Source organism: Stigmatopora argus, chromosome 15 (genome assembly GCF_051989625.1).
Source record: "Stigmatopora argus isolate UIUO_Sarg chromosome 15, RoL_Sarg_1.0, whole genome shotgun sequence".
Lineage (NCBI taxonomy): Eukaryota > Metazoa > Chordata > Actinopteri > Syngnathiformes > Syngnathidae > Stigmatopora > Stigmatopora argus.
This window is the reverse complement of record NC_135401.1, coordinates 4,538,943-4,555,367: the sequence shown is the minus strand read 5'-3', so window position 1 is coordinate 4,555,367 and position 16,425 is coordinate 4,538,943. Positions and strand designations below refer to the sequence as shown.

At 43.0% G+C, this 16,425-nt stretch overlaps 1 protein-coding gene, 1 long non-coding RNA gene and 1 pseudogene across 2 annotated transcripts in view; 1 reads left to right on the top strand and 2 right to left on the bottom strand.

Annotated features, from left to right (window-relative positions):
- The first annotated feature begins 1,003 nt into the window (after positions 1-1,003).
- LOC144089690 (uncharacterized) overlaps positions 1,004-16,425 on the top strand; it is a 39,895-nt gene continuing 24,473 nt past the window's right edge. Inside the window, exon 1 of the long non-coding RNA XR_013305147.1 lies at positions 1,004-1,080. This is a non-coding gene — a long non-coding RNA (uncharacterized LOC144089690). The remainder of the gene's footprint in view (positions 1,081-16,425) is intronic.
- Positions 3,865-5,652, bottom strand: LOC144089758 (cytochrome P450 1B1 pseudogene; annotated as a pseudogene).
- Positions 6,667-9,476, bottom strand: cyp1c1 (cytochrome P450, family 1, subfamily C, polypeptide 1). Its single transcript, XM_077621621.1, has one exon. The coding sequence runs from the start codon at positions 9,186-9,188 to the stop codon at positions 7,611-7,613; it is 1,578 nt and encodes a 525-aa protein (XP_077477747.1). The 5' UTR covers positions 9,189-9,476; the 3' UTR covers positions 6,667-7,610.

Sequence of the window (16,425 nt, the reverse complement as noted above, 5' to 3'; positions counted from 1 at the left end):
CTGCCGAAGAATAATGTGCACTTCTGACAGAACGCCAGGCTGTTAAATGCAAGAGGAGCTGTTTGTTTGTATTTCTTGTTTTTATTGCAACCAAGACAACCAAGCCATAATACTTCGCTAACCCAAAGCTTTTTGGGGCATAATCCTAAACAGGAAACGCTACTGTGGGCATTGCCAGATGATTTGTGGAAATAATACACAATTGCCCAATTCCGTTGTGTAGATTTGTACGGGAAGTTTACTTTGATCGTTGACAAGGTTTTCGTGCAGTCATGTGAAATTGTCATTTAGTTGTCCTTCCGGAATAAAACCGCTCACACTGTCAACAATAACAGAGGGACATATTTTCAGACGAGTGGTCAGCCGTTGTTCTCTTCAACGAGTGGCAGGAATTCTGTCAGTCAGTCCGAGGCCACTACAAAAAGAAAACGCGAAAACAACCGAAAATTAAATCCCACAGACGCAAATAGCTTATTGCTAAATTGTTTTGGTCTGGCTCGAAGCTTTGCCGAGAGAACTTGGAGCCCACTAGCGTGAAAGTGATAGCCGGTAGAATGCTTACGCAGCAGAAATGTAGTTGAATTATGGCGAATTTATTGAATATATGCGGTAGAGATGTCCCAGATCCGATCAAGTGATCAGAAATTGGCCCTGATCACATCATTTTCAGAGGATCAAGCCTGGGTAAAAAAGATAGGGATTTTAAAATTAGATTAGATTAGATAACTTTATTCATCCCGTATTTGGGAAATTTCATTGTCACAGTAGCAAGTGGGTAAGAATACAGACACAGGAAAAGACATTTTAGACATAAATAAATTGGTAATAAATAAATAAATACACGTGTTTCTGAAAAAAATATAAGCGTGTTGTATTTTTGTATTTATGTATTTTTACGTTTTTAATTTTTTTATTTCCAATTTTTAAAATTAAGTATTAACTCATTGGCTGCAATTGACAGGGATGGACGTCTGTCACCATCAATGGCAGTGAAACATGCTCAGCCTTTACATTTGAAATGGATTTGATGTCAATGGAAGTGAATGAATGAAGGGCTACCAGCAACAAAATCATCCAAAGGTATGTAGAATTTTTTTTCAATATATATACACTAGTAAAAAATTGTACAGTTATGTACATTTGTTGTCACTAGCTCACTTCAGTGTTAAATCTGTGTGAATGTAATCTGAATTTTAGGTTCTTGTGTAGGCCATTTTCAATTCAAAAAATCAAGTTGGCACGCTTTTTAAAAAAAAAAAGTGGTATAGAGCTATTTAGTTTCATGCACCTCACCTTTGTCAACCTTTGTGAAAGACATCTCATGTCTAAAACTTGCAGCGTCACAGTACTTTGTCCTGCACATGAATGGCCACATTGTTGCTATGTTTCCATACAAAGCAAAAGTAACAGGAATTAAACATTGACAAACTGCATGTTAGCATTAGGCCACACTGACCAACATGGTCTAGTTTCTTCCACGCCTATTGAGAAAATAATAGTTTGGAAAGAACTATGACAGACGGAACCACATAATGCCTGATTTTCTTAAGAAAAGGTCCTCGGGTCCCTCAAAAACGGGTTCACCACGTCAGTATACTTTTCTGGGAAAAATTTGAGGGCTTCTTGATCAGTTGACCGATACCAGATTAAGGATTAAAGCAGACATTGGTGGTGAAAAGTCATCATGATGTCAACTGGAACAATATAAAAGGTTTTTCCTCGATGTTTATGTCTATGACATAATCCCACAAAGGGAAACGGAGGAAATGTTTTTAGGGAACGTAACCCATGGAACAACACACAAAAACAATGGAATACTATTATGACCTCAGCCAAAATGCTAATTGCAATTTGTTTTGGAAATATTTGTGGAAGAGTGCAGTGTTAGAGTTACTGCTTTTCTTTTTTTCAGCATTTTGTGTGACAATTATGCCGCAAAGGGGAAAAAGTGATTTAATAAAGTTCCCCGCTTGCATTTTTTGGCAATTTTACTACGCCAATATTTACGCTTTTACTGCAAATGAATATAAGCACCAACTATCGGTTATCCGCGTCCTCTAACTACTAATAATCAGTCCTGAAAAACCCATATCGGTCGATTTCTACGGTAGATCAATATTAGTTCAAGAGTGCCTTGTCGTCCTCATCATATCGTTACTTAGGATCAAATCCACTTGCGGGGGCAGCGTTGATTAAAAAAGAAAATCTCCTTCATGTTCCCTCTTTGCTGTGAAACCGCAAAGACCTCAGAGGGAGGAACGGCCAGGCCGACCTCCCCTGTTCCCAACTTCCCCAAACATCCACAAAATGTGTCCGGTTGAAAGACTTCCATTCACCTCTGCATTTTGCCCCCCGTTCCCCCACCTTCTCCCAGGGACTCCTGCAAAGTTTCACCCTTAGGAGGAAAACTAAATATGTACATGCTGATAGTTTTCATCTTGGGGGTAATTCAAATGGGGTATGTACACATTGCTAGTAACTTCCCACACAAATTCCATTCCAGTTTCATCTGCCTATGCGCCAAGGGTGTCAAAGTCCAATTCATAGTTACTGTTATTCGGTCTGCCTTAAATTGACAGCTTTTCTGATAGTTGAAAGATCATTAATAGAGATTAAGTTTCAACCAAATCCTCTTTTTAGCCTTGTAATCACAAACAGTCTTATATAGTCTGTATTATCTATATCTATCTATCTTATATAGTCTGCAGAAGATCTTGTGGACTTCCTGTGTGTGGCTCCAGTTTCTTACCTAGGTCTACATTGTCTTGTGTGTCTTTTGTCTGTCTTAGAACTGCAACCAAGAAATTTCCCGAATATGGGATGAAATAAAGTTCTAATCTAATATATAATGAATTTTTACCACTAAAAAATAGTTGAAAAATGAAAACATTAATTTCTTTTTTTTAAAGATAGCTAATTTCTATTTATTTCTCATCTTTATTTGAATTTTAGCATAAAATGTGATGTTCACTCACATGATTCATTTTCAAAGTGATGTTGCGGGCCGCCACTTTGACATCTGTGGTCAATGCTCTGCCTGTTTATTTATTTTTAACATGCACACTAGAGTCACTTAAAGATGACACACAGTGGGGTAGAGTTATTTCTTCCCTCATCTTCTACTGGAACATATGCGGAAAATTGCGACAGCGCGTTGGCTCGTGTCTGTCAGTCTTTCCTACATGGCTGCCCTCAACACCGACGCATTCGCCACAACTTCACTTCTTATCCAAATGGTGGCCGACAAAAGAAAATACAGCTGTAATTCTGTGTGTTGCGAGTCACAGCACAAACACGAAAATAGGATGAATTGCGCTTTATGTTTTAAAAGATTAGGTTTAACTTAGACTAAAATTGAGGACAAAAAAATGTCAACATAATGATAATTTATGCATGTTCAAAATTATCATTGATCCCAAAACTGTCATTACAAATGCTTACGGTTTTATTTATCGCTCTATTAGGGGTGTCCAAACTTTTTTCCTTGAAAAATCAAAGGATGCAACTTGAAATTCTTACTTACTTTTTCATTTATTAAAAAGATTATTGGAATCAGGTAAAAAAAATCTTTTTCTATTTAAATATAATAATTCAATAAGAATAAAGCATGATTCTGCAATGCCATCCTTCCTAGTTGAAATAAATTTGATGTCTGTGGCAGATAATGGGCTAGCAGCAATTAAATAATATGAGATATTGTAATATGTATTTTCATTTTTGGATTTAACATAAAATAATTCATATTACTGCTTGACAGCAGTAGTATATTTAGATTTACACCGGTTGAGTTCTTGTATATTAGAAATAAAAATGACAAAAACTCAATAATAGTGAAGAAAATTGTTGTTAGTACGATATTTTATTATTTTGTGCAAGTAAACTTAACAATGGGCAATTCAATAAGTAGCTATATAGACTACATATAAACGTAAAATATATGATATAGATACAGAATCAATGGCAAAAATACAAAAAGGATTACTACAGGTTGTAATGCATATCATTTGTCAGTGACATGAGTGATCAATTCTTAGCTTATTTTACTGGGAACTGATAGAAATATTGTTTTTTTAACCATCTTGTATTTAAAATAGTCCTCATCTGGGTTTTACAGTGATTTTGAAATTCAAAGGCCTCAGTGTTAAGCCATAGTCGCAATTTAGAGACAGCTCCTTATCAGGGAATTTTTCAAAATGACACCGTTGTAGAAGAATTGCAAAGAACAAAAAGATCTCCACTTTGGCAATCTGGTCACCAATGCAGCGTCTCTTCCCCGCCGAGAAGATCATGACGTTATTGGTTAGGTCTTTGTCAAGGCAGCCATTGTTGTCAAGGAAGCGCGATGGGTTAAAGTTCTGTGGGTCCTGCCACATCAGGGGGTCGTGATTGACGGACCACTGATTGATGAAGACCACCGTGTCTTTCGGAATGCGCAGACCCTCAATGGTAACATCCGAGGTCGTCGAGTGAGGGATGGTGACGGGCACGAAACTGCTGAATCGCATGGTTTCGTAGATGAATGCGTCCAAATAGGCCAGGCGACCCCTGTCCTCCACAGAGGGAAGTCTGTCTGGCCCCACCACCTTGTCCACCAGCTGCTGAAGCATCGTTTGAATCTCCGGATGTCTTACCAGGAGAAGTAGTATCCAATCAAGAGCGGTGGAAACAGTATCCAGACCCGCGCCGATGAGATCCGCCACGGTCCCTTCGGTGAAGCCCTGGCCAAGTCCCTCGCCGCTCTCAATCTTTTCATTGACGGCGATGATGGCGTCACTCATATCCCGTGTGACTTCCGGATCGAAGGTCTTTCTGTGCTCTTCGACTTTGCCATGAACAAACTTGGAAAAGTCCCGGTTCAGATCTTTGAAGTTCTTGAAGACACTGCGGACCGGATTGGGAAAGGACTGCAGCCACGGCATCACGTCCACCAAGCTTCCGGCACCGACGGTCTTTCCAAAATCATTCACCCTCTGCAACAAGGATCTGAACTCGGCATCATCGTGACCGTAACGCTTTCCGAAGCATAGGGCGCAAATAACGTTAGCCGCGGCTACCGTCAGCTCGTGGGAAGGGTTGAAGTAACGCCCCTGAGCACCAAACTGAAGGAAAATCTCCACCAGCTCTTGCGCTTCTGCCGCAATCTGCCGCTCGAAAGCTTTTTTGGTCAAGCTGTCGGCTGATGAGAACGCTCTGATCGTGGATTGAGCAATTTTCCTGTGCATCTTCCACTGGTTGCTGTAAGTGGCAAAAGTCAGGCTCTTTCCTTCCGACACGCACTGAAAAGACAAAAAGTTGGGCCTGCCGGCAAACTCCTTGCCGTGCTGTATGAGGGCTTGCCGGATGGCCCTGTCGCCATTCAAGACCACAATGTCACTGCAGCCTAGCCTCAACTGGTACACGTTACCGTATTTTTTGGCCAATTTGGCGAAGGTGATGTGAGGCATCTGGCCCAGCTGCATGGCGTTACCCACCACGGGCCAGGCGAAGGGTCCCGGCAGTCTTCTCTTAAGCTTTAAGTTCCTCACCCATAGGCCGGCCTCCAGGCAGATAAGAAAAAGAAAAGTGGCTACCAGAGCAGGCTGGAGCTGTCCACTCCACTCTAGGGCAATGCTGCTGTCCCGCGCGGGAAACTCGGCGTCCATTTGAGCCATGGTGTCACGCTTTGCCGTCAGTCCTGCTGTCCGTTTGGAGAAAAGATGGCTTACTTGCAGTAAATCTACAAATCCTTGAAAAATGTGTTCCTTCAAGTCTCATCCAAGGCTTTCACGATTTGGAGTCATTCATAATATGACCAAGTGAATAGAAAGATGGATGATATTGATCAGGCTGAGCAGAAAACGGTCGTCTTGAGATGACCACTTTAGAAGAAAGCAGATTCAAGGCTTCACTTATATGTATCCCAATGGTGGGAGTGGTCCTCGACTCCATTTGTTTTTTTTAAAGGTTAGTGCCCTCCCTTTTTTGACCGCAGTTTGCGGACTTTAGTCCTGTTTAGGCCTCCTTCAAGGAGCATCTCCAAAACTAGATATTTATGGTCATGGTCTTTGAACAAAATAAACATGTTGCACGGAACAGTTTTCTTCTGCGAAAATCTAATATAAATGTGTTATATCAGGGAAGTTGAAACCAAGGCCCAGTGCCCAGTTTTTATTGGCCTGTAGCGAATTAGAACAATATCATTTAATATTGCCCACAAAAGAATCTTAAACACAGCCTACATTCTGTTGTATTCCTCAGCTTTAACTCTAGATGGCGCTTGAAACTAAAAGTGCCTCTTTGTTAGGTATTAATGTCAAAAGCGGAAACATTTAACATTTTGTTTTAAATAAATTTAAAATATAGATAAAAAAATAGTAATACTTTTTTTAAAACTGATTTTTTTCTACCCATTTTACATCTATTTAACAAATGAAAATGAAAGGATTAATTGAAGGAAAAGTTTGGACACCCCTTTATTATGTAACACAGTGCGCTTGCTCTAATCTTGAAGACCACTGCTTTTTTCAGGCTTTACACAGTACTAGTTTTATTGATTTTTTAATCTCTCTGTGGGTAAATACAGCAAGGGTTTTTGTCTTGTAAAGTCTTTGCAAAAGAGTCGGCATTGTGCTAATTTCAAACAGAGTTGAGATGTGTGCTTGTGCAACAAAACAAAGAACTTCGAAAGTCATTGTGACATAATCTGCTTTGGTTCACTTAAAACAACAGCTATTGACAACCAGCAGACAACGCATATTGCTTCCCGAGACAATAAGACACAGGACACGTTCAACAATATTTTATTCTCATCAATATTACAGATATACCGGTAGCTTATTTTGTCATAATTTAAAGCCAACACATGAAGCCCCGCCGAGTAGTTGCTTGAGAAAATAAACTTACACCGAGCGTGTAGGGCTAAAGAGGGTGCGGGAACAGCCGTGTAGCTTTGAAATTTTTGTAAACAAACAATGTCATGATAATGCCTCATGGGAGAAAAAAAAAACGTGGTGCACATCTGGGCTTTGTGTATTGTTGGGAATGGTGTTTGGCAGCCTCGCACAAAAGTTTGTGCAAATTTTCTCCGATAGATGTTGATGAAAGGCTACTTCTTCACTTCCAAGTTCTCTTTTCACTTGTCACCATTACTTTCAATGCAATGTCTTCACATGGTTTGAATACAGTAGTTTATAGTAGATAGATAACATTTATTCTTATATTTACAGCTCCCTCAAGCTTATAAAAACACGTTTGTATACGCGTGACTGGACAAATGTTAAATATATTCTTCGATATTACGACTGAGAACAGTGAGTCAAAAAAGTGACGGTAACATTCACAAGTATGTATGACATTACATTATTAGTTCAAATGGGCATTAAATGTGCAGCTTCTACGAGTTCATGCGAAAGAAGCATTTCGCTCTTGATCTTATGTCGTTTTTTGAGAACTAACCTATGGCTTTAATTTCCAAAATGGTATGGACCTGAATTCTAGCAGTCTGACATGTGATGAATTGGACACTTACATTCCTTAAATAGGAATATTTTGCAGTAATACGTTATACAGGTATGCTAGTAAGTGTGCGGAAGTCTCTTCTGGCCTCGTGTCACAATGCTGATGCATGGAGTTCACGCGGGGGAAACTAAACCAAGCAACTTTCCCCTGAGCTTGGCGGTGATGCAGTATCTGAGGGGCTTCAAGGAGAGCCCGTAGGAGCAATCCTGGGTGACCGGCTGAGAGGGGTCACTCTCCAAGCCGCATTGATGCAGCAAGACCGCCGTGAATAGAAAGACTTCGACCTTGGCGATCTGGTTACCGATACACCGCCTCTTACCGAGCGAAAAAATCATCATGCCGTTGACGGCGTCCCTATCGAGGCTGCCGTCGTCACCCATGAAACGCGAGGGGTTGAAGACGTGCGGATCCTTCCATTTGAGGGGGTCGTGGTTGACGGACCATTGGTTGATGAAGACCACCGTGTCTTTGGGGATGCTGAGACCTTCGATGGTGACGTCCGAAGTGGTGGAATGAGGGATGGTGATGGGGACGAAGCTGGTGAAGCGCATGGTCTCGTAGATGAAGGCGTCCAGGTAGGCCAAGCTGCCGCGGTCTGCGGTCGTGGGAAGTCTATCTGGACCCACCGCTTTGTCTAGGAGGTCATGCAGCTTCTCTTGCTCCCTGGGATATTTGACCAGCAGCAACATGATCCACTGCATGACGGTGGAGATGGTGTCCTGGCCCGCTCCGATCAGATCTGTCACCGTGGCTTCCACGAACTCTTTGGTCAGGCCGCTGTCTTTCCCGTGCTCGATCACGTTGATGATGGCATCGCTCATGTCTCTGGTCACGTCCGGATCGAAGGACTCTCTGTGCTGCACTACTTTATCCGTCACGTAGGCGAAGAACTCTTGGTTGAGGTTCTTAAAGTTTTCGTAGATGCTGCGGACCGGGTTGGGGAAGGATTGGAGCCAGGGCATGACGTCAACCAGGCTGCCCGCTCCGACCGTCTCTCCGAACTTTTTGAGCCTGGTCAACATGGTTCTGAACTCCAGGTCGTCGTGCCCGTATCTCCTCCCGAAGCAAAGGGCGCACAGCACATTGGCGGCGGCCACCGTGAATTCCCGAGACGGGTCGAAATACTGTTCGTCTTTGCTGTGCCGCAAGAACGAACGCACCACTTCCATGGCCTCGGCCATGACGTGCTGCTCGAAGGCGCTTTTGGTCTGACTGTTTGCCGAGGAGAAGGCTCTCAGGCTGGATTGGGCAATTTTCCTGTGCGCTTTCCACTCTTTGCTGTAATTAGTAAATGTCAGGCTCCTTCCTCCGGAAATCATCTGGAAGGAGGGAAAGTTTGGTCTGCCGGCAAACTCCCGGCCACGCTCGATCAAAGCCTGACGGATGGCCCTGTCGCCGTTCAGGACCACAATGTCGCTTCGACCCAGTCTAATCTGGTACACGTTACCGTATTTCTTGGCCAGTTTGGCCAAGGTGATGTGAGGCATTTGGCCCATCTGCATGGCATTACCCACCACGGGCCAGGCGAAGGGTCCCGGCAGTCTTCTCTTGAGCCTTGGATTCCGGAACCGGAGACAGACTTCTAGACAGAAGAGGAAAATAAAAGACGCAACAAGAGCGGGCTGGATTTGTCCGCCCCACTCTTGCATGATGCTGCTGCTCTTGATGCCAAAATCAGCGTCCACTGCCATTGGGACAAATGCTTAGAAACGGTCTCAACCCCCCTAAAAAACTTGTTGAAAAATATGAATATGAGTAAAAAACGGAATCAACGCGAGCTGGATGACTTCAAGTGAGTTTGGTTTAAGTTTTGCAGATGATTTAAGGTTTGAATGGCTGGCTGTGCCTCCCTCCACTTTATATATTTAGCTGTTAGTGGGCAGGGCTGGGAATACATGTCACACTCCTCCCATTGTGGAAGTACCGGCAGACCCCCCCTCCGCATTATCTTCCTGCCGCTGAGCGTGAGCTGTGAAAGAGCGCTTCGTAAAGAGCGTAGACTTTGCATCTGGTGAATGATTCAGTTGGGAACGTGCCAACCCTGATTTTGTTGACAAATTTGAGGACCGGAAACATTGGAAATTGGCTTTACTACTTTCTGACAACCTTTTTTTAATTCCTTCTTTGTCATTCAACAAGCTGTGTTCAAGAGGGGAAACTCTTTGTGTAACTTTTGGTTGGCTATTGAACATCATTTGGCGCATTTATCATAGTAGCTAATGGTGGGTTTTTGATCTAGGAGAGCTTTGTGCAGACTTGTACACTATACTGATACAACACTAAAATTATGTCTTCAGAGAATACTAAGGAATAATGTTCAATTTCTTGCAAGTATGTACTTTTAAAATAGATACAGTGCCCTTCCATTGCAAGTTGCCCTACCTAAGTTGTGATTGTTTTAAAAAAAAAAAGAGCGCCCCAAGATGGTGAAAGATGACCAATCATGTGGTATCCTATCATCCTTCTGCTGTGAATTTAAAAGAGTCTATCCCTACTAACTGTCCAATCCATTTGAAGTGGAATGGTTGGCAGCAATATTTGATCATACCCGCATAACGCCATTATTGACATCCAAGGATCCCAATTTTTGAACACTCAGAGGTGATTTATTTTTCTAAAATACTGCCCTGCCACTTCTATATCGGACCCATCTTCCCTCGTCTTATCTTTCAGTTACTACTACTGCCTCCATCACCCCCACAACCCTTGTGAGGATCAGCGTTATGGAAAATAAATGAACTTGAATGCGCCTCACTGGTGATGACTATTTCTCCTTGATTTCTATAGTGGAGACCCCTCAAATCCCTCTCCCTGCTTCAATCTGCTCCTCGCACACATGTAGCCACTTGCATCCCCATCATGCTAATTCAAGCCAGGTTTGTGGCTGGGGAAGAGCGTGTTGGGGGCCGGTCACGGTGGTGGTGGTGGTGGTGGTGTCATGTGTGCATTTTGCGTGTGGCTGCCATGTTTGCCTGCCATTACCTCTCCTAACCTGGCTGTGGGAGGCTCCGCCTGACCCGCCGTTGACTCTCGCTCAAGGCATTGTGTGCGTGTGTGCGGTTTTCCTCTATATGGTGCACGTACCACCAGGCGGGGGGCGTCGGTATACGGAGACGGGACCAATGGCAGACTGGGCTACTCTGGCTCTGGAGCTAATCATTGTTTACTAGTCTCATTTCCACTTCTCGGCGAGCTACTGTCACGCACAGGGAGGAAGGAAGAAAGGGAAAGGGAGTCGCGTCTGGGGGTGTCGCAGCAGTGGAGGCAAAGCAAGGGGTCCAACATGCAGGGAGAGCTTGCGAACAAAAGTGCGTTTGACACCCCTGATATAGGATTTTTTTAGGGGGTGGTGGTAATGGCGATCTGGGTCTGAAAAGGTTGTAAATACACCAAGAAAAATATCCTGTGGGCAACCCAGGAGGTAACCACCGGGCAGTTTAAGCTTGGAATTGCTCACATCTTTGGATGCCAGAACCACAATGCTCTGAAACTAAGCTAACTGTGGCCCATTGTCAATGTCAGGCTTGATTGTTGCTCGCGTGAAAAGGCATTTGAAATGATCTAAAATGGTATGCAAGTAGTATTTTCTTACGTGCCTAAAAAGGGAGCACCACCATTAGACTGAAGGGAACACTTCAAGGCCTGTGGTCAGTCTCACTTGGCAGTTTTGGTTAAGTGCAAATGTGAAACGCTAAATATTTTGTACGAAAGAATGTCGATTTCTACTTTTGGGCTGCTGGAATGTCATGTTTCATCCTTTTTTTAATGGACTGTGGTGCTTAAACCTCGCTAATAAATTCATGATTTGAAGTAGAAGCATCACACTTTGTTGCCAAGCAGTGTAATTTGACCAAGCCATTGTGATCGTTTGCGTGCATTTCTACATGCAACCTGATAGAAGATTGGCTCAAATACCGTATTTTCCGGACTATGAGTCCCACGTTTTTGCTTCCTACGACTCAAACTCAAGTCAAACTTTTTTCTCTCTCTGACCTCTGTAGTCTGAAACCGTAGTTACAAACTTACCAGCCTACTTTGCATACTTATCGGGCACCCTGTCCACTTTGGAGAAATTTTCAGACTTTTAAGTGCGCCCCATGTGGGTAAATATATGCTGCGTTGCATTTGTACGTTTTTCTCGCTTAACTAGGGGAATTGCAATCGTTAATAAGGCGAGCAATTGGCCGATGTTGCCAGGTATGCTAATGTTGTTTTGCTCCCATTTGTTTGTTTTTCTGCCGATCGTTGCCATGAACCAGATTGTCGTCTTTGTTGTCGTCTTTTTTAAGTGTTTTTTTTTCTTTACTGATTGGCAAATTTGATGAGTTCCTTTGTCCGGGTCCGTGTGAGGCTCGGCAGGTGGGAAGACGGAGGCCAGCGGCTCAGCCTCGGGCTCACCCGGCGTTCCGTGCAATATGGATACGAGGAGCAGGTCGCTCTCCTCATTGTGTAATTGGGCGGATAAAGTTCCGTGATTCCCTCTCTTTTGCACCTCCATGTGTTCTGCTTGAGCAGCTCTGTGCGTTTTAGTATCCTGAAAATGAAGCCGGGTCAGTGTGCGGTCACGTTCTCCCCTGCCCCGCCTACACTGCTCCAATTGGGTAGATGAGTGGATGAAATGGCCACAAGATTGGGGCAGCGAGGGCAGCGCTCTGCGGAGCAATGCCGGAATCTCGCAGCTATTGTGTATTATTACAAATGCCCTGAGATTTGTCTGGAATCGGCAATTATGGCTAATTGCTTTTTAATTTGAAAAAAAAAAGGATTCATTCATCATCCCAGCCGGGGGCACCGGAGCCTATCCTAGCTGGGAGCGCCGGCAATAATCTAAGTGTAGGGGTGTCCAAACTTTCAAAAAAAAATAAAAAAAAGGAAAGAAAATCAAAGGGCTAACTTTATATTCTTCCAAAGTTTTTCCTAAATTGAGAATCAGAATCAGGTAAAAAAAAGATTGGGTTTTGAAATGTAGTTTGAATTTAAATTTGATTTATTTAATAAACACAGTACATTTTAATGAACATATACATATTTGTGTAAAAATCAAAAATATGCAATTAAAACATCCCCAATATAAATCCTCTTAAAGTGTTACCACTTCCCAAATGCCTGATTGATGGTTTAAAGACGTCATTGTTGAGCTTTTGCTGCTTAGCTCTTTTACAAGGAATCATCGTAGCAAGATGATGAATAATAACAGCGTGATCCTTAGTGATGACACGTCTTTCTTCCTCCGATGCAATCCGCCAGTCAGAAGTGTCACATTTGCTTCCCGATGACTGATGAGCGGCTTCTTGCTCAGAGCGTCTGAATGTTAAATGTTCATGGCTCATTGTTGACGTGGAATGTTGAAAGTTGGCCACCTTTATACGTTATCGCCTGAGTTTATTTTCTGACTCAATTCGTAACTAAGCATTGATACCACAATGCGCCATACATCGTAAATGACCACTAAATTCCTTACCCACTCACAACATCAACGTTTTTACCTGTCATCATCACCTAACTGCATTGTTCTTAATCTCCAAGTTAGGGCAGTTAAGGGAACATATTTATTTAATAACATGAAAGCCTGAACAAAAATAAGTCCATTTTTTTCTTTCTTAGTACAAGCACTACACAACTTAATAGTAGTGCTATATTAACATTATACATATTAATTAATCATTTTTTTAATGAGCATAAGGAGACAAACCACCACTGAAATAAAAATATGAAAAAATAAATCTCAATATGGCGGTCAGACGGCTTGAGTGGTTAGCACGTTGGCCTCGCAGTTCTAGTGTCTATGGTTCGATTCCAGGTCGGTCCTCACTGTGTGGCGTTTGCATGTTCTGACCAGGCTTGCGTGGCTTTCCTGAGGGTACTTTGGTTTCCTCCCATGTCCCAAAAACATGCAGGAAAGCCTGGGTGAGCCCTCTAAATTACCCACAGTTAGCTAGGATAGGCTACAGCACCCCCCACAATCCTTGAGGATGATTTTCAAATGACACCTGCAATTCATGCATAGGTAAATAGAACTGTAAGTCAAATGAGGACGAATGAGCAGCTCTTTATCCCACCACTCATGAGGTGAGCGCAGTTGACCCCTGTCGCTTTTAGGACCCCCGCCATCCTCCCCCTCCCGTGTTTTATCAGCTCGTTTTGGCGAGGAGGGGGGCAATGGGGAGAGGTTGGACCATTGCATGACAAGACACATGTCCGGGCCCCTGCGTGAGAAGAGCGGCTCATTCTTGCTGGGCTTGTTTTCTTTGCGTGACCATGTCCCTCAGCTCTGTGGCTCCTGGCACCTCGCCGCAGGACCCCCCTCTGACACCGTTCGTGCCCTCGTTAGCTGGCGCGGTGCTGGTTTATTTGCTTTGGCCCGCCGCCCGTGTGAAAGGCACATTCTGGGACAATGCTCGCAGAGGGGTCATCTCATAGAGCGGAGGTGTCGGCGGAGGTAGATCAGAAAGAGCTTTGCGCGCCGCAGCGCTTTTGATTGTCTCGCGCTCCCGTCCGGTCAAAAGGAAACGCGGTCCGCACCATCTATTTTTTTTTTTTAGGAATGACATGCACTGGCGGGTCACTCAGAGTTTACTGTCCCACTTGTCCCGTCCACCCGACGGGGAGAAAAAAAGGGAACATGATGATCATTGGGAGGAACTTTGGCTTGTTCCCACTGATGTAATCCACAAGACCATCACGCTAACGTTCACGTCTCTTGCCAAATGGGCTGTATTGTATTCTGAATGAAGATAGCCGGCCGGGGATGGCAGGTCGGACACGAATCTGCGCTAGAGCTTCACGCGATGCTTTCCTGTCAATTGACAAATTTGGAAACAAACCAAAAAAATGAAACCGACTGACTGCATTGCATAGAATGTGTTTGGAATTATATTGGATTTTTAGTATTGTGTATTATTTTTAATATTGTGCGTTCGTTGGGTGCCAGCTCAGTTAAGATGGTAAATTACATTTAACATCGTTTTTTTTTGTAGGAGTGTTGTTATTGTTAAAAATGTTCATTTTACAACTTCACACATTTTCGCTTATTTTCATCTTCAAACAAACACTTACTGTGACATCATCGCGACACCATTACGAGATCCAGTGAGTTAAAAAAAGCAAAAACAAAAGAAATCCCAGTTTAGTAAGAATCATTCATTTCAATAATGCTGTTGTTGACATAACCCAGCAATACAATCCACAATTAGCATCTTACTTGCATTTGGCAATGCTTTCAAACTGAAATGTAGTCTCCGGAGAGTCATTTTTTTAGCCACACAACAATGCCAAAACACACAATTGTACACCGGGGAAAAGTTTCTGATATACATACCCCCCGTTCAAATTCCAAAAAGAGAAAAATGGAGTCACCAAGTGTTCCTCACTTTTTGTTCTAGCAAAATCTTTGTGATGTTGATGAAAGATGTTCGATGACTACATGCACACATGTGGTATTGATTCCAGACTTGGAGAATTAAACTTGCTGTGTTGATCAAACTCACCACAGTGTTTAGTGTTTTTATCATTAGACCCGACACAACAAAAATATGGACCTCCTACTAGTCAAGCTATTTCGGTGTATTGTTTTACCTGGATTTTGACGCCCGCTCTCACACAACCTTGAAATAATACGTCAACTACCGAGGAAGCCAGGTTTATCGGCTAATCCTTTAAACAGGGAAGGAGCGGCGTTCCAAAATCAAGCTGCATTTTGGGACAACCGTGTTTTTCTGATTAACCTCTCGTAATTGCTTCAGTGAATATACCGTATTTGCTAACCCACCTGGATGGATCTTCTTTGGCATTTATTGGATTGGATTGGATAAGTTTATTCATCCCGTATTCGGGAAATTTCATTGTGACAGTAGCAAGAAAAGGCATAGTTATAAGTTAGACTGTACAGTCAAAGGCCGCAGAACAACAAAGCAAAAGCAAAAAGCACAAAGTACAAAGCAAATCAAAGTCAATGGGATCATTAAGAATCACCAAATCATTAAGACAGAAAAGCAGCAAAAACACAAAACGAGCTACGAGTTTCAGTAGCAAAAACGGATAGACTCAAAAAGACGTAAAGTTGGACAAAAACTGGAACCACACACAAGAAGTCTTCCACGAGATGGGGAACTTCTGCAGACTGTGACCGAGGTAGAGAATTACTGATATTCCGATGTTTCTCTTATATCGTCAACTTCACACTAGGGTTGGGAACAGGGCTGGTTTTTGCAAGGGAAATGTGGGCAACCGCCAAGGGCGCAATCTATTGGGGGGTGATTTTGGTCGCCGGTCTTTTGGTCGCCGGTCTTTTGGTCGCCGTCTTTTGGTCGCCGTCTTTTGGTCGCCGTTTTTTTGGTCGCCGTCTTTTATCGCCTCGACCGCGACAACGGGCGACCAAAAGACCGAAGACAAAAAAAGGTAAAACAACACGGTCTCTGCATCAATAAAAGCCAACAATGGCCATGAGCATGGGCATTAAGTATGACTAAATAGTAATTCGCAGTTTGTATTTAGGGAATTTGAGCAACGATTTAAATGGTAATTATCACTTACCTTCCAGGTGACCAAAAGATCGGCGACCAAAAGATCGGCGACCAATCGACCGTGTACCTCGGCTCTTAGCAAGAGCGTGTTGAGAATATTTTGGGAAACAAAGTATCGTGATGTATCACCATTTCGATATGCTGTCACACGGTGAAAGATTGTATCATCAAGCGTTGCGCAACATTCTATTATTGCGTTTCTAACAGAAGCCCTCAAAGTGAATCATAACAAATTCATTTGCTTTAAATTTGGAGTTCATCAAACCCAAACGGTGCGGTTTACCATCGACCTGGACCTTATTTGGATAGTGTGCAAATAGTACAACCACAACTTGATGTGCTGACATGGCCTCAAATGACAAACAAGGCATTAAAAATGAGCCACGCAGAGGATGAAAAAAATTAG

What these genes read in the sequence shown, in the direction of transcription:
- cyp1c1 (XM_077621621.1), bottom strand. Translation starts at nt 9,188, where the DNA reads ATGGCAGTGGACGCTGATTTTGGCATCAAGAGCAGCAGCATCATGCAA.